Consider the following 23,730-nt stretch of genomic DNA (forward strand, 5'->3'; position numbering starts at 1 on the left):
TGATAAGCTGATGCATTGATTATGCGCCCCAGCTGTCGGTATGGCTCGCAGCCTGTCCTCTCTGGAGTTCCTCCTCATCGTTGTGTCGTCTCTGCTTCTGATCTGTTGTGTCGGACTGATCATACTTTCATGGATCAGCCTGAAACCTGAGGGTAAAGACAGAATCTGCTGATCGGGTGTCAGGTAAGATATAATTGATTGATCGGTGTGTTGTTGGCGTGTCTAGGTGCTGCTGAACCGTCTCTGCTGAGTGGCCGGATGGTGATCACAGAGGGAGCCGAGTTCTCGGAAGAGCTGAAGAACTCCAGCAGTCTGCATTTTAGATCTCTGGCCTTTGATGTCCAAAACCTGGTGAGGTCACTGGCTTTTATTTTGACAGGTAACTGTCAAGTATGTCCGAGTAGATCAGGACAAGTATGACAGCAGTAACGTGTGCAATAAGAGTAGGTGTTTAGTGTAGAGGTGGGATGCACCAGGGATCAGCTCTGAGCCCCTTTCTGTTTGCCATGGTGATGGATAGACTAACAGATGATGTGAGACAGGAAGCTCCTTGAAATATGATGTTTTCAGATGACGTTGTGAGAGCAGGGAGCAGGTAGAGGAGAATCTAGAGAAGTGGAGGTCTGCTCCAGAAAAGAAGAATGAAGGTGAGCAGGAGTAAAACCGAGTACATGTGTGTAAATGAGAAGGTACCAGGGGGGACAGTGAGGCTACAAGGAATAGAAGGTAGAGGACTTCAGGTACCTCGGCTCAACAGAGTGATGGAGAATGTGGAAAGTGGAGTCTTTGGAGACAAGGTCAGATAGACCAGACTTTGATGGTTTGGACATGTCCAGAGGAGAGACGGAGACTATATCGGTAGAAGGATGCTGAGGATGGAACTACCAGGGAACAGGGCTAGAGGACGACCCAGGAGAAGAGACATGGACGTAGTGAGGGAGGACATGAGAGTGGCTGGTGTTGGGAAGGACGACGCAAAGGACAGGGTGAAGTGGAGAACGTTGGGTAGCTGCGGCGACCCCTCAGGGGACAAGCTGAAAGTACAGTAGTAGTAGCAATCTCTTTTATTGTGAAAGACAGAAAGGAAAGCGGATAAGTATAGATTATTAGACGTTTTAATGTGTTTAACTTACTGTATAGTACATTCTAATTTTAACTCTTTTTTTGTCAAATGAGACGAGATCATTATCATATAAATTATTTGTGCCATGTTTCTCTGTGAAGTCACTGATTAAACTCTGACCTCTGATTGGTCAACAGATATCTGAGGCGTTCAGTCACAGTGATGTCAACGATCTCTTCAAGTCCTGTCGGGTTTTATCTTTCAGGTCAGATATTATTGAGATCAACTGATCAGACATTAGTCGCATCATGGCCGATCAATTTACCAAACCAAGAAGTTTCAAAAATCATTTCCAGTGATTGATTGATGTCGGAAATTTCCATAATAGATGGAAATGTCATGCTGCTGCACGTTCACCCAACGAAGGGACTGCATGACATGTAGCTTTATTGATTATACTGATCACGTTAAATCACAATAGAGGGGCATTAGGCACAGATAGGATTTCAAGCTACGCGCTCCCGTGAGGGAGGGGCGTTCTGGAACAAACACAAGAGACAGTTGTCAAACCTCCGCGCTGATTTCCTCACCAACTTGAGCCTGAATTGTATTTATTAAATGTTTAAACTTTTCGAAGGTTCTATTAAACCGTACTCGTCTGGACACCCTTATGCTTGAACATGGTGTTCGTTATGGACAATCTGTGACGAGCACAGAAGTCCAATAACAAAACACCACTCGGGTTCCGATCAGGGGGGCCATTCCTCCCAATCACACCCCTCCAGGTCTCACTGTCATTGCTAACATAGGCGTTGAAGTCCCCCAACAGCACGAAGGAATCCCCAGAAGGAGCACTCTCCAGTACCCCCTCTAAGGACTCCAAAAAGGGTGGATACTCTGAACTGCTGTTTGGACCATGGGCACAAACAACAGTCTGGATCCGTCCCCCCACCCGAAGGCGGGGGGAAGCTACCCTCTCGTTTATTGGAGTAAACTCCAACATACAGGCACTGAGCCGGGGGGCAATAAGTATTGCCACCCCTGCCCGGCGCCTCTCACCAGTGGCAACTCCAGAGTGGAAGAGAGTCCAACCCCTCTCAAGAAGAGTGGTTCCGGAGCCCTTGCTGTGTGTCGAGGTGAGGCCAACTATGTCCAGTTGGAACTTCTCAACCTCGCCCACCAGCTCAGGCTCCTTCCCCGCCAGAGAGGTGACGTTCCACGTCCCTAGAGCTAGTTTCTGGAGCCGAGGTCCCTCTGGCCCCTCCTATGGGTGGTGAGCCCACGGGAAGAAGGTCCCACGTTGCTTCTTCTGGCTGAGCCCGACCGGGCCCCATGGGTGAAGGCCCGGCCACCAGGCGCTCGTCATCGTGCCCCACCCCCAGGCCTGGCTCCAGGAGGGGGCCGCGGTGACCCACGTCCGTGCGAGGGAAGCCCAGGACCAATTATTGGGGTTTTTCGAGCCACCCTTTGTCTGATCCCTTCCCTAGGACCTGTTTGCCATGGGTGACCCTACCAGGGGCATACAGCCCCCGACAACTGAGCTCCTAGGATCATTGGGACACGCAAACCCCTCCACCACGATAAGGTGGCAGCTCAGGGAGGGGAATTAGCTCATTAGCATCTGATTTTGGTCTAACCGGTGGGATGTTTGTTGTTTGTAATTACTCTGCATCGTTATTGACCTTTAGACCAGAGTATAAACTATAAAGATAAATTTAATAAGTTCTATTAACATTTTCTTCGATTGTCTACTCCCATATATTCAGAAATAGCATATCACTCTTATTTAGAAATGTAGTCACAGTCATGACATTATGCTACTGTACGTTTGATCTGGAATAAACTGAGTCATTTATGCATAGGCTAATGCCACCAAAAACTTAGTCTATGAAAAAAGGAAAACTCTTTTTTTACCCTGCGTCACAAGAACAGTGTCCCTAGAATTTGGTGGGTTTGATATAAATTTGAAGTGAGTACAACACTGATGCTTAGTTCTTTATTTCCTTAAGGAGAAAAACTGAATTGCTCAGGATCTGATCCTTGCTTGCGATTGCGGGTTTAATTGTTTGTTGTTTAATGATGAGTGTCTTTTAGTCAGGGCAGTGTGGCGGTAACCTTTGACCTCTGGTTTGAGCCAATGATAAATGTGAAAGAGGCGGAGCAGAACCTGGAGGCGGGGCTTAGCGAGGTCGGGTCCACAGGATTGGTGATTGACGTAAACAGCATCCAGATCACAGGTGAAGCTGTGAGATTAATTCCACATGTCAAATCCATTCTCCCTCATTCATAAAGAATCAGAAATTAGCCAAACTGAAATTAAATATTGGAATTTAATAAAGCAACTGTCCTGTCCTGCAGAGAAACTAGATGTGACAACAGTTTCACCAACAAGCGAGAAAACAACAGGTGAGACCAAGAAATCAGAAATCAGAGAATGGTTGTAGTGTCAGTCTGGGAGTAAGTGTGAGTTTTCTCCTGCAGAGAAACCCACAGAGACGACAGCTATGGCTGCTGCACCCGCAACAACAGGTGGGGAAGTCGACACTTCAAGTCATCAGTTGGTTAAAATACAGACGGTAAATGTCAGGATTCACTGCATCGCCCTCACGCGTCTCACTTTGTCTCCGCAGTAGCGTGTCCTCCTGGTCAGAGGCCATGTTCCAGTGGATCAATGTGTGTTCTGATCAGTCGCTTCTGCGACGGAGTCGATGACTGTCCTGACACCTCTGACGAAGACGTTGCCTTCTGCGGTCAGTCGCCTTTATATTCATGCAACAAATTACTTTTTCACTGGCACCAGGCAAATTCAACTTTCAACGACTTTGGTCTCCATAGCAACAGCATGCGATGGAAAGTTCTTGCTGGCGGGTCCACGTGGTTGGTTCGCTTCTTCGGAACATCAGTACGACAGCAGCAGCTTCTGCCGCTGGATCATCAGGTGCGCTTTGCAGTCTCACAGGTGCAGTTCCTCTGATGTCCAGCAGATGCTGCTGTGAGCAACCTGGAGACCGAAGTGACTGTGGAGACACGAGACTGTGACTTAAAGTCAAAGGTTTAAGACTGAAACAAAGTAATATTACATTATTTTTAAAGAATACATTCTTAACATGATGAAGTCTCCAAACCCCAAAGTCATTCCAAGCGCTCTGGGATTCTGTGGGAGCTTCTTTTTTTATTTTTATTGCCTGACGTGAATCTTGGCTCCTCCAAACTCTCGTCTGGGTCGGGTCTGATTTGTTAAATAAAGTTGTTTTCAGGGTCGATCGAGGACTTTCTGTGGAGATCAGATTCCTGAGGTTTGAAACCGAGGAAATCAGTGACACTCTGAGACTTTATGAGGGAGTCGGCGCAGGAAAACATCTGAGAGGTATCAGAACCTCGATACTACCCCGCAGTTCAGCTCATGAACTCGCATTCATTTCAATGTGGTGTGCAGCCGAGCTCTCGGGCTCCACGCCTCCTGGGACTGTGTGGCTCCTCAGCGACCAATCAACTGTGGAGTTTATTTCTGATGACTTCAACAATCTATCGGGTTTCAATGCCACCTACAGATCGGCCAACACGTCCAACCTCTCGGGTACGTTGACTTCATAGCAGAGCCAAATATATAAGACTGCCACGGCATTGCGCTACCGTACCTTACGTGTGTGTGTGCGTGTGTGTGTGTGTGTGTGTATATGTGTGCATTCAGATGAACAGAAGCTGACATGTACCTTTGAGCAGGGCTTGTGTTTCTGGAAGCAGCGGCAGGAGGATGATGATGGAGACTGGATTCGAACCAACGGCTCCACCTTTCCTCTTCTGAGTGGCCCGAGTGTCGACCACACCCTCGGCAACAGTTCAGGTGGCTTCCAATTTCTAATAACAATTATTGTTTCACAATTAAGTTGAACGAGTGAACTAATCAACGTCTGAAAAAATATTTAAAGTATCAATTTGCCAAAAAGGTACAGTTGTTATCAGTAGTATTGATCAGTATGAGTCTGTCAGGCTTCTACGTTGTTACGCCTCCAAGTCCTGGCCAATGGCTAAAGAGCTTCCGGATCGACAGCCTCCCTCTTGCTCCGCCCTCCAAGCCAATGTGTTTGAGCTTCTGGTAAACAAAAACAAAACACATTATAATGTAAACCAATACACAATGAAGCAGGATGAGCCCACAGCCACAACAAATAAACGCATTTGCATAAGACGAGCCACATGGACGTAAATGCAGGACAACAGTTTGTCATGTAAACAAAAACTAAATAAAAAACAACTCAAAGGCAGCAGAGCTTCTGTCTGCAGGTACCACATGTTTGGCGAGGATGTCCGCCGCCTGAACGTCCTCCTGTTTCCACCCGCCGGTACTATTGTGTTCCAGAAAGATGGTAACTATGGTGACCGCTGGAACTACGGGCAGGTGACCCTCAACCTGACAACAGAGACCACCGTCAGTCACCATCACGCAGGAAGTCCACAGGCTGGTCATCAGCAGCGTGTTTCATTGGTCATGTGTTGCCTCTGACACCTTCAGGTGACGTTTGAGGCGCTCGAGAGAGGAGGGATGAGGAATGACATTGCTTTGGACGACATAGCGCTAACCGCTGAGCCTTGTGGCCCCGCCCCACCTGAACCAACCAATGTACCGCTTCCAACGACCCCGTCACCAATGCCAGGTGAAAAGAGCAAGAAAGACCACACCCCTTATGGCACATAAAACAAAGACCACAAATCAAAATGGGATTCCCATTTAAAATAGTTAATGCAGCTCTGCCCTCAGGGTCCTCAATCCCTGCATACCTGAATAAGCACCTTCAAAGATTTAGTGATACCCACAGACACTAGAGGGAGCTCAAACAACAACCTGATTACACCCTCTTATAAGACTAACATGGGTAAATCATCTTTTTATAATACTGCCCCCCCAAGGGTGGAACTGTTTGACTCCCGCCCTCAAAACATGCACCTCTTTGGCCTCCTTCAAAACGGCCCTAAAAATACACCTTTTAGGGGGGCAGAAACGGAGATAGTCATCACGACTCTTTCCGGATCAACCCCCCCCCCCCCCCCCCCTTTCTTGTCCACCGACATTGTACATATTATGTCTCTTTTTAATTTATTGTTATTTTGCATCTGTGGAGGAATTTATTTTTATTTTATTGGTATTGTTAAATGTCGATGATTTATGTACTAAGGACTTTCAACGAAAACAAGACCGCAAGGGCTTTTTTGAAATGCTCCTCTTAGACAGGATGTTTGACTGTACTTGTACTGCTCTAAAAAATATATTCATCATCATCATCATTACCCCCTATTTCAGGTGCACAAATAGCATGCATTGCAGCAATAATAATAATAATCATCATTTATATATCTTTTTTTATTTGTTAAAAAAAGCAGAAACATCCATTTTTATATTTTTTGTCATGTAAACATTTCTGTATAATATTCATTCATTCATCTTCTAGCGCTTTTCCGCTCGGCGGGTCACGGGAATTGCTGGAGCCTATCCCAGCTTGCTGTGGGCAGAGGCGGGGCACACCCCGAATGCGTCGCCAGCGCATCGCGGGGCCACGCAACGCCAGACATTCACGCACACACTCACACACTATGGACAATTGGGGCAGCCAATTCACCGAAATTGCGTGTTTTTGGAGGCAGGAGGGAACCGGCAAACACGCGGACACGGGTAGATCAAGAAAATTCCACACAGACAGGATTCAAACCTGGTAGCTTCTTCTGTGAGGCGACAGCGCTAACCACTCCGCCAACGTGCCACCCCATATTATAAAATATAACATTTACATTTTATGATAAATATTAAGACATTTTATGAAGATGTTGAATCTATTTTTGGATTTCTCTTTCACGGTTTCACTTTTGCAGTTGTTTCTTATCGAAAACTGAACTCTTTATTCTTTTCTTTTCTCCAGTGGACTGTGGAGGTCCTTTTGATCTCTGGGAGCCAAACTCCACCTTCAGCAGCCCGAATTACCCACAATCCTATGGGAACATGGCTAAGTGTGAGTTCAACTGTCTGTGCAGCCTCGGTCTTTTATTATTTATTGAACCTGAGATACGACACCTTCATGTTGTCTTTTTATATTTTAAATAAAGATAGATGTAATTCTAGAAATGTTATGAATTAAGGTTTATACAACATATTCCATTGTTTCATTCATGACTGTGGAAACTTTATTTTGAAAATAACTACTCTTAATTCATGCTTTCACACACACTCCTCTATCTTTGTGCAGTTCAGCACATAAATGTTCCTAATGAGTTTCCAACCTCATCCGTAACGGCTAAGTGAGCGAATCAGACGCGCCCATTTCACCATTGAGGCACTGGTTAACAGGATGGACCAAACAGTGGAGGACTAACACCCCTCGTATGAAGGGACATCTCACAGCCTCACACCAAGGGCGAGGAGTGCCAGACACAGATTTGAATTGTTGCTCTCAAAAGTGAACCATCCAAACAGAGTAACTGAACTGACCCGGAGGAACGAGGATCACAGCACAGCTCAGACGGAGAAACGGGAGGACTGGGGGAAGAACCTGATGGACAGGATGCTCACACAAGCGGAAAAGGACGTCCTATCCAAGGGACTGAGTTTTGCCGACACACCAAAACAGATCCCGGTGGTAGAACTCATCACAGCAACAGAATCATCCATCCACAACAACAAGCTAGGAGGTAGAAGCAGAACATCTCAGATTACAGCCGCTCTCGCTAGTGCAAAACCACCTGCATCCAACCTCACCCACCAGGAAAGGAAGGCACTGGCATCTCTCACAAGGACCAGGACATCACCATCTTACCCGCTGATGAAGGCTGGTGCACGGTGGTACTGAACACGACCGACTACCACACCAATGTGACTGGTTTGCTCAGCGACACAGCTACTTATGAGGCCCTAAAGCGGGACCCGGCCAGCAGCTACAAGAAGAAAACCATCAGCTTGCTACAACAGCTGGAGAAAGAGGAAGTCATTGGCCGACCTCTTTACCACCAACGATACCCTGGGGAAGCCACTCCACTATGGCAAGGGTCGGCAACCGAAGACACACGTGTCCTGCCCGACAGGGTATTTATGTTGACAAGCGGAGAGGCAAAAAAGAGTGCCTTTTATTGTATGTAACTATCTTGCAGCGTTGTAATCATGGCAAGTAAACGTAGTTCCAGCCGTTCTTTCCAACATAGATCGACAAAGGATTACGGGTTTATTTCAAGAGGAGGCCGGGCGAGATGCGCCCTTTGCTGTGAAAGTGTGGATTGTAAGACATTGAACGTGCGCCCCCTAACCCTTTCTTGGACTGTGGAGTACACCTTGAAATGCATGGGAATAGCAGCACCAATGTGTGCAGGACCCCCCCCCCCGACCACCACCACACACCGACCAGTATCTTCTCTTTGATTCTCACCAACCACTGCAGCACAAGTTAGGGGTCATCAGAACCCTGAACCACCAGGCCCAAAACATCCCCCACCAGAGTGGAAGGAAAGGCCAAAGAGCAGAAACACATCCGGAACGCTTAGAACTGCGCATTTGTCAAGACCAACAAATATATGAACAAAAACAACAATGAACAGGAGAGGGAAGACAAACGGAAACACGCTGTCGTCCCCGACAATGCCGGTCCCAGCTCACCTGCTTGCTTCTGAATTTTAATGGCTCCTGAGGAGTCTCATTGCTTTGGTGGTTTCGGTCCTTTTTGGTTTTCTGCAGGAGTAAAAGTATCTGGCCTCTTTACCGGTCAGTTAGAACTGAAGCAGCCTCTTGGATGAGAGGAGAAACGTCTTCAACCAAACTGTGATCCCCTCCTGCTGCAGGTCTTTGGACGCTCCACACCAGAGTGGGTCGAAATATCCGACTCCACTTCCTGGACTTTGACGTCGAAGCCTCCTATGACGTGGTGGAGGTGCGGGATGGTGCGGGTCCAAACTCCACTTTCCTGGGTGAGGATGTGATTCTCACCACACGTGTGTGAACAGATGACTTTATTCCAGTTTATTCTGCTTCAGACAAAAGCTTGCTTTGTTCCCAGCTGTCCTCACTGGAAGCACTGGTCCCGCCCATGATTTGTACTCAACAACCAATCAGATGACAGTATGGCTCTTTACGGACTATTCAGGTCACGGCCGAGGTTTCAAGGCCAACTTCACCAGCGGGGTCAACCTGGGCTCACCAGGTGAGTGCGGGATCCGATCTCAGGGAATTGAACCTCTGGTCACGGAATGTATGAGTATTATCAATTTATTAATATTATTGATTATTGATCATGTATTTCACTGATGGTACTACTGTTTGTGAATAGATCCGTGTGGTGTCAATCAGTTCCAGTGTCAGACAGGAGGTTGTATCCACAGCAACAGTGCATGTGACGGCCTGGCTGACTGTCCTGACGCCTCTGACGAAGCCAACTGTGGTGAGTTTGTTTTTATTCTCGTCGGCCATTTTGGATCTTCCTCATTGGATTGGCTGTGTTGCAGTTGTGTTGGGGGTGAACGGCTCCAGCCGGCTTCAGCTCCAAATTCTTTCCTTTCTGCTCGCCACATGTGCCGACAGCTGGGACGCTCGCCTGTCTGCTTTCACCTGCCAGTACCTGGGATACAGGTAACTCACCTGCTGGTCTCCACCTGTCAGCATTACTACTATCGCTGATGTTAACGTGTCGCTTTTGACCCAGGTCTTAAATCAGCCGTAAATCCTAACCCTAACCCTAACTCTAACCCTAACCCTAACCCTAACCCTAACCCTAACCCTCTAACCCTAACCCTAACCCTAACCCTAACCCTAACCCTAACCCATACTTTTATGAATTCTAAACCTACAATCAGGTTAGTACAAACCATAACACTCGGCCTCTCTCTCTCTTCCCGGTGTTCTGTAGGTCTGGGGAGGCCACGTTTCTACAAGCTACACCACAAGATTCACCATTTGCCCACATCACAATCACCAGCAATGGAACACTGGAAACCAGTATCAGGTACTAAGACTAGAACCTGGACCAGATGTAGAATCAAACCAGAATTAGCTGCAGACAAGGACGACTGGGACCAGTCTGACTCTGACCAATCACGGCTGTTTTTTCGTAATCTCGCAGTGAAACCTGCAGCATTGAGAAAGTGATTTCTCTGAACTGCGACAACCAGCGTGAGCAAACAAGTTAATTTGTTCAAGTCATCATTTGTTCAACAGGTTCGGCGGATTCACTATTTTGACAGTTGCCGGAACCTCTGTGTGTTTCAGCTTGTGGCGCCCGACAGATATCCGATGACGAAAGGGAGACGGACAAATCAGAGGACAGGAAATCACATCAAGGTAAGAATGAGAACTACCATCAGTTCTCCTGAGCGGATTTTATTTTATTGCTCACTTCACTTTAGTTATTTGCTTGGTCAGGTGTCATCAGAGTTGTGGGCGGGGCTAACGCCGCAAAGGGGGCGTGGCCTTGGATTGTGTCTCTGCAGTGGAGGGGGCGTCACGTTTGCGGCGCCGCACTGATCAACGAGGATTGGCTGCTGACTGCGGCGCACTGCGTCTACGGGTGAGACAGCGTCCACTGCTCACAACAAAAAGACAGAGCGTTGCGTCTTGTCCAGAAACTGCGACGTAGTGTGGTTCTATTTGTGTTCCACAGGAAGAACATCCACCTCCAGTGGTGGGCTGCAGTTTTCGGGCTTCATTCTCAAAGTGACTTAAACTCGGCGGAAGTCGAGACCCGACGGGTCGATCGCATCGTCATCAACCAACAGTACAACCGACAAGCGAAACAAGCTGACATCGCCATGATGCGTCTCCAGCGGCCAGTCAACTTCACCCGTCAGTGTCAACGCACGACACACAAACATCTCATATGGTCATCAGGAGATTTATCTTTATGTGTTTTTATTTTTAAACCTCTCAATTTCTTTACATTTTGCACAGAAGTGAAAGTAAACCCACCAAAATAAAAGCCAAGACGATCAATTAATCCATCCACAATGATGATGATGAATATATTTATTAGATAGAATGTTAGAGTACAAATACAGTCAAACAATAGCATGTATTACAGTACAAGTACAGTCAAACATCCTGTCTAAGAGGAGCATTTCAAAAAAGCCCTTGCATAAAACAATAGTTTTATGCTCTTATTCCTTCGCTTTTGTCTTCATGACATCATCATTATATAAAAAAATGCTCATTGTTTGATAAAACAAAACATCTGAAAATGGGTTTAATCTTCCATGAAGTCATTGTTGCATCGTTGCCGATGTTTCCCAGAGTCCATCCAGCCGGTGTGTTTGCCCTCCGAAGGTCAGGATTTCACAGCAGGGAGAAAGTGCTTCATCGCTGGATGGGGACGGGAAGCTGAGCAGGGTGAGCCCCGTCAAACCGCAGGAACATCATAAACAGAGTAAATACAGGCAACGGCGGAGAGGCGGAAAATAAGACGATGGTGGCGCAGGTGGTTGAGCGGGTAGTCCAATGATCGAGAGGTTGGTGGTTTGATTCCAGGCTCCGGCACATGTGTCCGCTGTCGTTGTGTCCTTGGGCAAGACACTTCACCCACATTGCCTGTGATGGCGCAAATTGGCAGCCTTGCTCCTGTCATGCCCCAGGGCAGCTGTGGCTACAGTAGTAGCTCCACCACTACCAAGTATGATGTGAATGAATAATGAAGTGTCTTTGGGTGCCTAGAAAAGCGCTGTATAAAATCAAGCATTATTATTAAGCCGGGGGGAGGGGGGGGTGGTGAACCTTTTACTTTCCACTTTATATATACCATAACAAACACAGTTAACACATACAACGTAGTGCTCAGTGGTAACGTTGCCGACTTTGGTACGGACTCAGATCTTCATTTAGCCATTTTCTAACCCACGACACACACCAGACAGAACCCCCAAGGTGCAAGCTGTGCAAAGAAGCCCCCGAGACAGGGCAGAAAACCACAGCAGGGTGTGAGATGCTGGCAGGCAAGGCACACAAGACTGTAATGCACCCTGCGTAGAAAATGCTGATCTCCTGAACCGTGACCCGCTCTCTCAGGTCCCCTCCCAGATGTTCTCCAGGAGGCTGAGGTTCCTTTGGTGGGGCAGGATCAGTGTCAGCGTTGGTTACCTGAGTACACCATCACCTCCAGCATGCTGTGTGCAGGATACCCCGAGGGAGGGATCGACAGCTGTCAGGTAACGCCTCACCTGGACTAACACGCCACTCTCTGATCCCTGTCAGCCCTTTAGGGGGCCTCAGACAGCTTGATGTATTTACTCCTGTCAGACAGAGAGCAGGTGATAGTTAACAGCTGAGGAAAAGTGACGTCTTAGGCTCTATACATATTTCATTTCAGGGTGACTCTGGAGGCCCACTGATGTGTCTGGATGATGGTCACTGGACTGTCATTGGTTCGTCACACACACACACACACACAGACAAACACACACACACACACACAGTATGAAAGACTGAGAGAATGGTGTTTCCTCTCAGGTGTGGTATCTTTTGGGATTGGCTGTGGCCTTCCCCAGAGACCTGGAGTCTACGCGCGTGTCTCTGCCTTCACATCCTGGATCGCTGAGACCAGACGCTCCACCTACTGAGATTGTTTTTATTTGAACTGTTAACTAAACAATCAGATGTTTCCATCTGTGTGATTTTTTTTCTCACTGTAGAATTTCTAATAAAAAATGGAAAGAAACCTGCTTCGTGAGCTCGCTTTGTTTACTATATTTCACTCGCAAATTTGACAATTTTATCATATTTGCAGCATCATCATGAACAGACAAAGTGAATCGAACTATAAAGAGACTCTATCAACCGTTAGCAGTTAGCCTTAAAAAAAATAAAAATTGATGCCATACAAATGTTATTCATTGCCTTTTCTCGATTCTCCATGTTATACACCAAAAACAATACTTAAACGATTAAGAACATTTTGTTTGCAGGTGTATGTATGCGTTTTGGATGCTGCGACTTGTCCAACCTTTTCACAACAATCCATCCATTAAATTGTCTGAAATCCTGCAGATTGAAACAGACAAAAAGGACAGAACCAGACCTTATATGTTACTAATTTAACCTCAGAGGTTCAGGGTCTATATGTTGGATCCAGCGACACCCTTGTTGAACGGCAAGGTGGATAAAGCAGCTGTAGATTGAGGTCGTTTCCTCTCCAAGAAAATGGATGAGTTTATTGGGTCTCCTCCTCATCACGAGAGTAAACAGTAGTTGTGCCTGTCCGGCGGCAGACCGAGGAATCCTTGTCCAGCAGGCCTGGCTAGCTCAGTTGGTAGAGCGTGAGACTCTTGATCTCAGGGTCGTGGGTTCAAGTCCCACGTTGGGCACAAGAGTTTACCAGCAGAGTGGCGCGGCGGAAGCGTGCTGGGCCCGTAACCCAGAGGTCGATGGATCGAAACCATCCTCTGCTAGCGTTTTGGGGCAGCACGATGGCATGGTGGTGAGCACTGCCATTTGACACCAAGGTTTTGGGTTCGATCCCCAACTGTCCTGGGTCTGTTTGAATGTTCCCCACCTCCAAAAACATGCAATTTCGGTGAATTGATAACTTCAAATTGCCCAAATGTTGGATCCAGCGACACCCTTGTTGAACGGCAAAGTGGATAAAGAAGCTGTAGATTGAGGTCGTTTCCTCTCCAAGAAAATGGATGACTTTATTGGGTCTCCTCCTCATCACGAGAGTAAACAGTAGTTGTGCCTGTCCAGTGGCAGACTGAGCAAGCCTTGTCCAGCGTGCCTGGCTAGCTCAGTTGGTAGAGCGTGAGACTCCTAATCTCAGGGTCGTGGGTTCAAGTCCCACGTTGGGCGCAGGAGTTTATCAGCAGAGTGGCGCAGCGGAAGCGTGCTGGGCCCATAACCCAGAGGTCGATGGATCGAAACCATCCTCTGCTAATGTTTTGGGGCAGCACCATGGCATGGTGGTGAGCACTGCCATTTGACACAAAAGCAGTCCACAAAAGGACTTTCAACGGAAACAAGACCGCAAGGGCTTTTTTGAAATGCTCCTCTCAGACAGGATGTTTGACTTTATTTGTACTGTAATATATGCTACTGTGTGACTGTACTTGTACTCTAACATTCTCATTCATTCATTGTCCCAACCGCTTAATCCGTTATCGGGTCGCGGGCCAAGCTGGAGCCAATCCCAGCAGTCAATGGGCGAGAGGCAGGGGACACCCTGGACAAGCCGCCAGTTCATCGCAGGGCAACACAGAGACAGACAACCAGCCACACACACACACACACACACATCTTTAATGGGTGGACGGAGGCATGAGCTGAGAGCAAATTCTGCTGTAGCTCTGACCGACGGACAAGTCGAGAGCGACAGGTACATTTGAGTCAGCCTCACCTGACACTCGTCAGAATCATGCCTGGAAGGTGTAGGACCAGGGACTCGGGTTATCGTGCCGCATCTGCAGCAGGAGCTGAACAGACAGCTAAACATCTGAGGAGGCTCCGGTGAAGGAGGAAGGCCTCTGCCTCCTCCTCAACTTGGAGCGCATGTACCTGATCAATGTTTACGCTGGTGTTCTGGAGGTTGCACCATTTACCGATGGGCTCAGGGATCACCTCCCCGACCGCTGAAGCGCCCTGAAGGAATACGCACAAAACGTAGACTTTCCTGCAGCTGAGGAAAACGGACAACTGATCCATTTCCTCCATCGATCGATCAGTTCTTTGGATTTGGAAAATGTTTCTGAAAAATGTTGCTGCATGTTCTGTTCCATCCACAGCACCAGAAACATGGAAGGAAGATGGAACCAGCCTTTATGTAAATAATCCATCATCAATTCATTGCAATCGGTAATATTTGAAAAATAATGTGATCGCTTACTGTCACGTTGTTGAAGTTCTACTTCTGAGGTACTTGAACATATATGAACACGTTTGTATTCCAACCATGAAACGCAATACTTCGACATTTTTTACATGCATTATACAAGAAAAATGCCGGAAGCTGCTTTTTGCTCAGCGACCCGTTCACAAAACGTGATTCTGCTATCTGTGCCCAAAGTGTGTCTTGAAATGGGGAAAAAGTGTAAAAGGTGTTGGAGGAAGATGCATCAGGTTGTAAATGCGTGGATTCACTTCCTGCTGTGTGCCCCATTATATGCTGTGTCTGTATGAAACGTGGTAAAATGTGCTGCTGTCTCTTGTAAAGGAGATTTGTGATCTCAATGAGGGTCTTTTCTTGGTTAAATAAAATTAGAAATAAATACAAATAAATAAAGAAGAAGAAGAAGCGGAGGAAGATGTAAAATATTTTTTCCAACAGTCTATTGTGCATGCCTCTCCAGGCCACTGGGTGGCGGTAATGCGCCTCTATTTCTGCTTTCCAAGAGTCAAGAACAAACAACGAAGAAGAACCCCTTCGCACATGCGCAGTGTGCGAAGATCTGGCAAAGATGGCCGCGCCCGTAGACCTGGAGCTGAAGAAGGTAATATAACGTCTTTATATGTGTGTTAAACGCCTGTCGGTGTTTTATCGTGTGTTTGACGGTGAGCCACGGCTGTGACGTCAGTCACTATGAAGTCGACCGGGTTGTAGCTAACACCGTAAGTTCTGTTAGCATGAGGAGCTAACACGGTCCAACTGATACCGCCTCCAGTGACGCGCCCTGATAACGAGAGATAATACTGTTTATGTATTTATACTAATGTAATTGGAGCTGTTCATTTCGTGGGTTATTTACAGCAAAGACTTACGCGAGTTATTTTTCAACTGGCCAAATATTGATAAACATTACATCAAATTTATAAAGGAAAAGGCACCGACCCAAAACCCACTGATTTATGAGGCGTAATTCAATTCAGTTTTATTTCTATAGTCCCAGATCACAACAGGAAGTCATCTCAAGGACCTTACAGGATCAGCAGAGAAAGACAGAACCCAACTTGACCCACAAGAGCAAGAACTTTGTAGACTGAGGCAAAGAGAAACTTCCCTTTAACAGGCAGAAACCTTGGACAGGACCGAGGCTCATGGTGGACGGCCATCTGTCTGACCGGCTGGGTAGAGAGAGAGAGAGAGAGAGAGAGAGGCTGCTGAACAAGATACTGACTAGAGAGCTGCTATATAAAATGCTAATGCTGGCGGTATGGGCATCAGTGTTGACGGCCACAGGTCCAGGTTCTGCAGCAGCACGGACAGACGGACCTGCAGACAGAGACAGAAAGAGGGACAAAGGGAGAGAGAGAGCACAACACTACAGGGAAGAGAGAGAGATTACTCACATATATTTATAACATGAATAACCAGATAGAGGGAGGAGCTCAGTGTGTCATGATGTTAAGCCACCAGTGCTGGCCTGACAGCATATTGATTATTGTATTGATTAACTGTAAGCTTTGTTAAAAAGGAATGTTTTTAGTCGACTCTTGGACATAGAGGTGGTGTCTGTCTGTCTGATCCCTCCTGTTTGATCTGACAGATTCAAGCACAGATATAAAACAGAAGCTAAAGCGTTTCCCACTTTAGCTTCTGTTTTGGGCCAATCCCGGACCAAACGCCGTTTTCAGGATGTCTCGGCGTCCTTAATCCGTGACTCCTCCCCCACAGGCGTTCTCGGTGCTGCAGGTGAAGATGATCGACACGCAGCAGAAAGTGAAGCTGGCGGATCTGCAGATCGATCAGCTGACCCGGGTCCAGAAACACGCCAAGATCACTCACACTGAGACCGCCATTCTGCCTGACAACGTCAGGCTGTACGAGGGAGTCGGACGCATGTGAGTGTCCCCGACCGCCGATCTGCGTTCGTACAGGCGTCCGTCACAAAGCGCAGTCGTCGTTTAACCACGAATTAAAGCTACCGGTAAGCAGAAACTGCCGTTTCTGTTCTGCAGGTTCATCCTTCAGTCGAGGGAGGACATCAACAATCAGCTGATGGACAAGCAGAAAACCGCCAGTGAGAAAATCAAAGAGCTGGAGGTACAGGAAGGAGCCGGCTGCACACGACCCGCGTTCTGTGCCGTGTGTGACGCGAGGCTTGTGCTTGATTTACAGCAGAAGAAGGTGTACCTTGAACGCAGCGTGAAGGAAGCCGAGGACAACATCAGAGAGATGCTGCTGTCCAGGAGGGCCCACTGATCAATCAATAACACCTTATTTACGGCTTTGATACGCTCACCAATTATCTGCAATCAATGACGCATACATGTGACGGAGTTTGTCGTTCGTATTAAAGTGCTGAATCAGCAGTCTGGGACGTTTTACTGTGAACACGGGAAGGATTTACTCACGGGGGATTTTTAGTGGCCGATTTTATTCCTCAGAAATAAAGTCGATTATAATCTAGGAAAGAGAACACTGGATTAAATAAAAGTTTCATTTCTTTTCTAGATTTCTTTATATCCGTGTTTCTTTGAGCAGAGAATTACCGCGTCAGAAACGATGCCAGAGAGTCGCGGAACTAAAGCCTGGATATTCACACAACTGGAAAAAGAGGAAACTTAATCTCTGCTCGTAAAGCTCCGCCCTCCTCAACAGAGCCCGCAGGTAGTCTGGATTCAACTCGATTGCTATGGCAACCAGACAACAATGTTTAAACATTGTCTGATAGTCGTTTGATTAAACGCTGCGCTGTCAGAGATAAATGTGGAGTTTCTACGAAGCTTCCAGAGTTCGGTTCTTCATCCAACCTTCGTGGCGTCCGGGTTCGAGGCCCAGCGCTCTCCTGGAACCGAACAGGAAGCGATTAAAAACTCGTCAGCGACTTGGACTGTCAGGTTTATTTCTTTGCAGTAACGTCACCGTGTTTCCAGCGACATGAAAGCGTCACAAATAAAATGGAGCCGATCCGTTTCCTCCGGAAACAGCTTCTCCGTTCCGGCTGCGGTGTCAGCTGTTGTTGTTTGGGTTCTGAACAAAGTTGACGGAGTAGGATCCGGTGTTGGCGTCCTGGTTCACGTGGAAGTTTTCCGTTGACAGTCCAAACGGCCTCAGAACCATGTTCCCCAGGTCCTTCAGTTTACCTGCAGCAGGAGTTAGAATCACAATCGCCGTCGTCATTTCACCTGAAATGCTGTGGAAACGTCTGAATGGTGGATCTTCATAGTTAGTCGGTTACAGATGCTCGTCGGCTTACGACGTTCGGTTCGGACCGACTGGTCGTAACTAGCGAAGTCCCGATCCGGTCTTGTGATCGGAAAGCTTGTGATCACGAGATGTAAAAATAATTCTAGAATCTGGATCCAGATCCGGATCAACGCCATTCTCGGGGAGGACCGAGCCACGGACAGAACCTTGCTTGTGTAAACATTTCAAGTCGATTAGGTTACTAGTTTTTGACTTATGCGCTCGGACAGACAAACAAACAGACAAACAAACGCACCCAATTGCAATACCCTCGCCTCCTTTTCGGCGAGGGTATTGACTCGGCACGTCCCGAGTCGTAACCCAATTTGGTCGTGAAGTCGTCCTTTGTTAAATTACCGTAAGTTTATTATTATTTTCATGTTACTGTAATCATCAGCACGCGAGATTCGCTTTCCGTCAGACCCATGTCGGAGCTCGTCGACGAGCGTCTGCCCTGATAAATGTGCTGCGTCTTTAAGGTGGTGCGTTCAGGCGTAGTACGTACTCAGCATTTCATCTTTCAGCTTCTCATTTCTCTCCTGAATCTGCGGAGGTAATCTCTGATGGAGAGAAAAAACATTACAGACCAACAACTTCCTGTTTCATGTGTTTAAAAAAAACTGACTGATCCCTGAGGAACCAAATGCCTTGCTCAAGGATACGTCGCTTTGTAGCCAATCAATAGAACAATAATTAACTCAAATATGTTAAAGTAAGACAGCTGTTCCTCATAAACACAGAAACCCCCTTCGACCGTCCCGTCGGTTGCTGGTTTGTCCCGGAGGCCATGAACTCACCACGCAGGCCTGCCTGGCGCTGGCCTGGTTCGGGTCTCGTTCCAGGACCTTCTTGTAGTCCTCCAGAGCCTCGTCCAGCTTCTCCGTCTGCTCGTAAAGCTCCGCCCTCCTCAACAGAGCCCGCAGGTAGTCTGGATTCAACTCGATTGCTATGGCAACCAGACAACAAATCAATTAAGAGGATCGACGAAGGCCCCCCCCCCTGCAGCAGCGCAGGTGGAGGAAGGACGTCGCCGCTCACCTCTGGTGCAGTCCGAGATCGCCTGATCCTGCGAACCCTGCGAGTGAGACGCCCGCCGTTAGCATGTGCTCATTTTCTGCGTGTCGTTAGCACGCCGTTAGCCGTTAGCTCGCCGTTACCTGGTGCAGCCTCGCCGCGGCTCGATTGGAGAACAGCACGGCTCTCTCTCTGCTAAAGCAAACCGGGCATCGAACCAACGCCTCCCGGTAGCTCTGCTCCGCTTCCGCCCAGCCTGCAGAGACACGTTCAGCACTGCTTTGTACCGGGCATGCTGGTTTGCACTGGTTTGTAATTGTGCACAGACAGGGATGGTGATGATGATGATGATGATGATGATGATGATGTCACTCACTTCCAGCTTTGAACTGATCGTTGCCTTTTTCCTTCAGGGACAAACTTTCCTTCCGTCGACTCTGAAAACAGAAGAATGTCAACATTCGTGATCATCTGAGAGATCTGGGGGTCGGGATGTGACCCGGGGGGGGGGGGGGGGGGGCACCTACTAACGAATGAATAGTCTTTTGGTCCATTAACTTCTCCTCTCTGAGCCACAATGACTTATATGGACGTGAATGATTAACTCCTCTCCACAAGGAGGCGACGCTGTTACCTCCTTTTCCTCCTCCGTGAGCGCCTCCTCCACCTCCCTCAGATAGTCATCATTAAACTCCATCACGGGGCTTTTCTCCTCCTTTAATTCGGAATCATCCTGCAACCAGTTGCCCTGGGCCTCCCCTTGCAGTCTGTTGCCCCCCTCCTCCTCCTCCTCCTCCTCCTCCTCCTCTCCACTTGGAATGTCTCTGTCCTCACTCAGTCTGTACTTTCTACAGTGAAAGTCTTCTGACCCTCCTTCATCCTGCGGGGGTTTTCCTGCCTCCTCCTCGCCTTCATCTTCTCCCCCTCCTCTTTGGCTTGGAGGCTCTGCCGTCTCCCGGCAGTCAAAGAAGTTCTCCTCCATGTTCTCCTCGTCCTCCTCCTCCTGTGCTCTGGTTGTCCCATCCATGTGGCTGGATCTCTGCTCGCCTCCCTGGCAGCTCATACTGAAGCTCTGCAACACACATCAGCAAATAAAGCTAGCCCTCATTCTCATTAGCTCTCATTGCTGCAGCATCAACGCCCTCCCCTTAGCGGACATTATGTTTACTGTGGACAACAAAAAGCAACAGAGACAAAGCGGACTCTGGTTGTATCTCTGAATACTTGTACTTCATTTCGGCTGATTAGCCCATCAGCTCGAGAACGTTCCAGCTTCGCGGTAGAACGTCACTGCGCGTTCTGGATTTGCAGTGACAGAACCCGATAGATAAACTCCACAAACAAACAAATAAATAAATAAACAAAGCATATTTAAAAACACCACGAAAGTGCTCCTTTTTGAACCACTTTAAGCCAGTTTGTGACGGAGCTAACAGCTAACACGCGCTAAATGTTTAAAAGCTAGCTCAGGGCTGTCACCGTGTTGTCGTCATACCTTTACATCACGCGCCAGTATGACGTCATCGGTACGTTAGTTTAATGATCAAACTAAAAAAGCAAAACAGTTTGTTCGTGCTCATACCTGCAAACAGTGAGCCCGCAGAGGACCCACCTCGACGTCACTTCCTGGGAAAGCGCCCGTTTCCTCTTCTTCTTGTAATTTTCATATCGTAAAATGCATCATTGTCCTCTAGTGGACAAAGTCTGTCATGACAGCTGTCTCGAAATAAATATTATTTATATCAAAAATAACTTTAAATGAAGACCGCGAAATCCTTGCGCATCATGGTTTCACTGTTGTATACAGTAATACTGTACTCAAGTGATTACTGTATACAACAGTTGTATACAGTAATACTGTACTCAATGTACTACTGTATACAACAGTTGTATACCGTAGTACCTTGACACACGAGTATAATTCGTTTCTGGAAAAACGTTTTTCATTGCTATATAGACACAAATGATATAAAGTATTACTGTAATATAAAATGTGGTTTTATTCTGAGTTTTACCTTCAAGACAGATGGCAGGAGGATGGAGGGAGGAGCTTACATAAACTTAGGCGTATAAATAGTTATGCCTTTGGAAGGTGTCATGATGTACTGGTATCAGATTACTGATAAGGGATTGACGTATGAGGCAGATGGGAGAGAGTCAAGTTGAACCTCAGGCAGCGGGAGGTCAACAAAAGTGATCAATTCATCTATAGTGCATGTTTTTGAAGGTGGGGAACATTCAAACAGACCCAGGACAGTTGGGAATCGAACAACTACTGTTTACTCTCGTGATGAGGAGGAGACCCAATACACTCATCCATTTTCTTGGAGATGAAACGACCTCAATCTACAGCTGCTTTATCCACCTTGCCGTTCAACAAGGGTGACGCTGGATCCAACATTTAGACAATTTGAAGTGATCAATTAATCTATACTGCATGTTTATGGAGGTGGAGAAAATTCAAACAGACCCAGGACAGTTGGGAATCAAACAACTACTGTTTACTCTCGTGATGAGGAGGAGACCCAATACACTCATCCATTTTCTTGGAGAGGAAACGACCTCAATCTACAGCTTCTTTATCCACTTTGCCGTTCAACAAGGGTGTCGCTGGATCCAACATTTGGACAATTTGAAGTTATCAATTCACCGAAATTGCATGTTTTTGGAGGTGGGGAACATTCAAACAGACCCAGGACAGTTGGGAATCGAACCCAAAACCTTGGTGTCAAATGGCAGTGCTCACCACCATGCCATCGTGCTGCCCCAAAACATTAGCAGAGGATGGTTTCGATCCATCGACCTCTGGGTTACGGGCCCAGCACACTTCCTCTGCGCCACTCTGCTGGTAAACTCCCACGCCCAACGTGGGACTTGAACCCACGACCCTGAGACTAAAAGTCTCATGCTCTACCAACTGAGCTAGCCAGGCCTGCTGGGCAAGGACTCCTCAGTCTGCCGCCGGACAGGCACAACTACTGTTTACTCTCGTGACGAGGAGGAGACCCAATAAAGTCATCCATTTTCTTGGAGAGGAAACGACCTCAATCTACAGCTTCTTTATCCACTTTGCCGTTCAACAAGGGTGTCGCTGGATCCAACATTTGGACAATTTGAAGTTATCAATTCACCGAAATTGAATGTTTTTGGAGGTGGAGATAATTCAAACAGACCCAGGACAGTTGGGAATCGAACCCAAAACCTTGGTGTCAAATGGCAGTGCTCACCACCATGCCATTGTGCTGCCCCAAAATGTTAGCAGAGGATGGTTTCGATCCATCGACCTCTGGGTTATGGGCCCAGCACGCTTCCGCTGCGCCACCCTGCTGATAAACTCGTGCCCCCAACGTGGGACTTGAACCCACGACCCTGAGATTAAGAGTCTCATGCTCTACCAACTGAGCTAGCCAGGCCTGCCGGACAAGGATTCCTCAGTCTGCCGCCGGACAGGCACAACTACTGTTTACTCTCGTGATGAGGAGGAGACCCAATAAACTCATCAATTTTCTTGGAGAGGAAACGACCTCAATCTACAGCTTCTTTATCCACCTTGCTGTTCAACAAGGGTGTCGCTGGATCCAACATTTGGACAATTTGAAGTTATCAATTCACCGAAATTGCATGTTTTTGGAGGTAGGGAACATTCAAACAGACCCAGGACAGTTGGGAATCGAACCCAAAACCTTGGTGTCAAATGGCAGTGCTCACCACCATGCCATCGTGCTGCCCCAAAATATTAGCAGAGGATGGTTCCGATCCATCGACCTCTGGGTTATGGGCCCAGCACGCTTCCGCTGCGCCACCCTGCTGATAAACTCGTGCCCCCAACGTGGGACTTGAACCCACGACCCTGTGATTAAGAGTCTCACGCTCTACCAAGTGAGCTAGCCAGGCCTGCTGGGCAAGGATTCCTCAGTCTGCCACCGGACAGGCACAACTACTGTTTACTCTCGTGATGAGGAGGAGACCCAATAAAGTCATCCATTTTCTTGGAGAGGAAATGACCTCAATCTACAGCTGCATTATCCACCTTGCCGTTCAACAAGGGTGTCGCTGGATCCAACATTTGGACAATTTGAAGTTATCAATTCACCGAAATTGCATGTTTTTGGAGGTGGAGATAATTCAAACAGACCCAGGACAGTTGGGAATCGAACCCAAAACCTTGGTGTCAAATGGCAGTGCTCACCACCATGCCATCGTGCTGCCCCAAAACATTAGCAGAGGATGGTTTCGATCCATCGACCTCTGGGTTACGGGCCCAGCACACTTCCTCTGCGCCACTCTGCTGATAAACTCCTGCGCCCAACGTGGGACTTGAACCCACGACCCTGAGATTAAAAGTCTCATGCTCTACCAACTGAGCTAGCCAGGCCTGCCGGACAAGGATTCCTCAGTCTGCCGCCGGACAGGCACAACTACTGTTTACTCTCGTGATGAGGAGGAGACCCAATAAACTCATCAATTTTCTTGGAGAGGAAACGACCTCAATCTACAGCTTCTTTATCCACCTTGCTGTTCAACAAGGGTGTCGCTGGATCCAACATTTGGACAATTTGAAGTTATCAATTCACCGAAATTGCATGT

At 47.5% G+C, this 23,730-nt stretch overlaps 3 protein-coding genes and 7 non-coding genes across 11 annotated transcripts; 4 read left to right on the forward strand and 6 right to left on the reverse strand.

Annotated features, from left to right (window-relative positions):
* The first annotated feature begins 40 nt into the window (after window positions 1–40).
* On the forward strand, window positions 41–12,634 carry tmprss15 (transmembrane serine protease 15). The gene is made up of 27 exons (XM_068744006.1): window positions 41–152; window positions 227–351; window positions 1,261–1,328; window positions 3,158–3,300; window positions 3,422–3,469; window positions 3,694–3,813; window positions 3,899–4,001; window positions 4,321–4,430; window positions 4,500–4,640; window positions 4,755–4,907; window positions 5,054–5,159; window positions 5,348–5,492; window positions 5,577–5,718; window positions 6,976–7,065; window positions 8,879–9,004; window positions 9,094–9,237; window positions 9,364–9,474; window positions 9,539–9,662; window positions 9,940–10,035; window positions 10,153–10,202; window positions 10,299–10,370; window positions 10,452–10,596; window positions 10,690–10,871; window positions 11,316–11,411; window positions 12,084–12,223; window positions 12,385–12,439; window positions 12,525–12,634. Exons 1-27 carry the CDS (start codon window positions 41–43, stop codon window positions 12,632–12,634), a joined length of 3,057 nt encoding a protein of 1,018 aa, XP_068600107.1.
* Window positions 12,635–13,305: 671 nt separating this feature from the next.
* Window positions 13,306–13,378, forward strand: trnak-cuu (transfer RNA lysine (anticodon CUU)). Its single transcript has one exon. It is a non-coding gene; the product is annotated as a tRNA-Lys (tRNA).
* Window positions 13,379–13,786: 408 nt separating this feature from the next.
* On the forward strand, window positions 13,787–13,859 carry trnar-ccu (transfer RNA arginine (anticodon CCU)). The gene has a single exon. It is a non-coding gene; the product is annotated as a tRNA-Arg (tRNA).
* Window positions 13,860–15,406: 1,547 nt separating this feature from the next.
* pfdn1 (prefoldin subunit 1) lies at window positions 15,407–17,293 on the forward strand. The gene is made up of 4 exons (XM_068744008.1): window positions 15,407–15,493; window positions 16,615–16,781; window positions 16,899–16,983; window positions 17,059–17,293. The coding sequence occupies exons 1-4, from the start codon at window positions 15,461–15,463 to the stop codon at window positions 17,140–17,142; spliced, it is 369 nt and encodes a 122-aa protein (XP_068600109.1). The 5' UTR covers window positions 15,407–15,460; the 3' UTR covers window positions 17,143–17,293.
* Window positions 17,294–17,298: 5 nt separating this feature from the next.
* On the reverse strand, window positions 17,299–20,775 carry ttc1 (tetratricopeptide repeat domain 1). 2 transcript variants are annotated; one of them, XR_011105665.1, is made up of 9 exons: window positions 20,726–20,775; window positions 19,778–20,215; window positions 19,520–19,580; window positions 19,287–19,399; window positions 19,168–19,204; window positions 18,927–19,075; window positions 18,635–18,689; window positions 17,806–18,026; window positions 17,299–17,728 (listed from the first exon to the last, which is right to left on the reverse strand). XR_011105665.1 is itself a non-coding variant. In XM_068744007.1 (8 exons), exons 2-8 carry the CDS (start codon window positions 20,204–20,206, stop codon window positions 17,893–17,895), a joined length of 978 nt encoding a protein of 325 aa, XP_068600108.1. In that variant the 5' UTR covers window positions 20,207–20,215; window positions 20,726–20,775; the 3' UTR covers window positions 17,766–17,892. The 2 variants fall into 2 exon arrangements, 1 of the variants encoding a protein (XP_068600108.1); XM_068744007.1 differs by lacking the exon at window positions 17,299–17,728 and having other exon boundaries at window positions 17,766–18,026.
* Window positions 20,776–22,002: 1,227 nt separating this feature from the next.
* On the reverse strand, window positions 22,003–22,075 carry trnak-uuu (transfer RNA lysine (anticodon UUU)). The gene has a single exon. It is a non-coding gene; the product is annotated as a tRNA-Lys (tRNA).
* A 324-nt stretch (window positions 22,076–22,399) lies between these two features.
* trnam-cau (transfer RNA methionine (anticodon CAU)) lies at window positions 22,400–22,471 on the reverse strand. The gene has a single exon. It is a non-coding gene; the product is annotated as a tRNA-Met (tRNA).
* Window positions 22,472–22,481: 10 nt separating this feature from the next.
* On the reverse strand, window positions 22,482–22,556 carry trnak-cuu (transfer RNA lysine (anticodon CUU)). The gene has a single exon. It is a non-coding gene; the product is annotated as a tRNA-Lys (tRNA).
* Window positions 22,557–22,962: 406 nt separating this feature from the next.
* trnak-cuu (transfer RNA lysine (anticodon CUU)) lies at window positions 22,963–23,037 on the reverse strand. Its single transcript has one exon. It is a non-coding gene; the product is annotated as a tRNA-Lys (tRNA).
* Window positions 23,038–23,445: 408 nt separating this feature from the next.
* Window positions 23,446–23,518, reverse strand: trnak-uuu (transfer RNA lysine (anticodon UUU)). Its single transcript has one exon. It is a non-coding gene; the product is annotated as a tRNA-Lys (tRNA).
* Window positions 23,519–23,730: the final 212 nt, after the last annotated feature.

The sequence above is a fragment of the Brachionichthys hirsutus genome, chromosome 10, assembly GCF_040956055.1.
Source record: "Brachionichthys hirsutus isolate HB-005 chromosome 10, CSIRO-AGI_Bhir_v1, whole genome shotgun sequence".
NCBI classification, from domain to species: domain Eukaryota; kingdom Metazoa; phylum Chordata; class Actinopteri; order Lophiiformes; family Brachionichthyidae; genus Brachionichthys; species Brachionichthys hirsutus.

Excerpts from the sequence above, each read along its gene's own strand:
- ttc1 (XM_068744007.1), bottom strand. The coding sequence starts at position 20,206 with ATGAGCTGCCAGGGAGGCGAGCAGAGATCCAGCCACATGGATGGGACA. Across the intron at positions 19,205-19,286 it reads CCGCGGCGAGGCTGCACCAG|GGTTCGCAGGATCAGGCGAT; the intron begins GTAACGGCGAGC and ends TCTCACTCGCAG. Across the intron at positions 18,690-18,926 it reads GCGCCAGGCAGGCCTGCGTG|AGATTACCTCCGCAGATTCA; the intron begins GTGAGTTCATGG and ends TCTCTCCATCAG.
- pfdn1 (XM_068744008.1), top strand. The coding sequence starts at position 15,461 with ATGGCCGCGCCCGTAGACCTGGAGCTGAAGAAG. Across the intron at positions 15,494-16,614 it reads TAGACCTGGAGCTGAAGAAG|GCGTTCTCGGTGCTGCAGGT; the intron begins GTAATATAACGT and ends CCTCCCCCACAG. Across the intron at positions 16,984-17,058 it reads AGAAAATCAAAGAGCTGGAG|CAGAAGAAGGTGTACCTTGA; the intron begins GTACAGGAAGGA and ends CTTGATTTACAG.
- tmprss15 (XM_068744006.1), top strand. The coding sequence starts at position 41 with ATGGCTCGCAGCCTGTCCTCTCTGGAGTTCCTCCTCATCGTTGTGTCG. Across the intron at positions 3,301-3,421 it reads AAACAGCATCCAGATCACAG|AGAAACTAGATGTGACAACA; the intron begins GTGAAGCTGTGA and ends CCTGTCCTGCAG. Across the intron at positions 4,431-4,499 it reads CGCAGGAAAACATCTGAGAG|CCGAGCTCTCGGGCTCCACG; the intron begins GTATCAGAACCT and ends TGTGGTGTGCAG.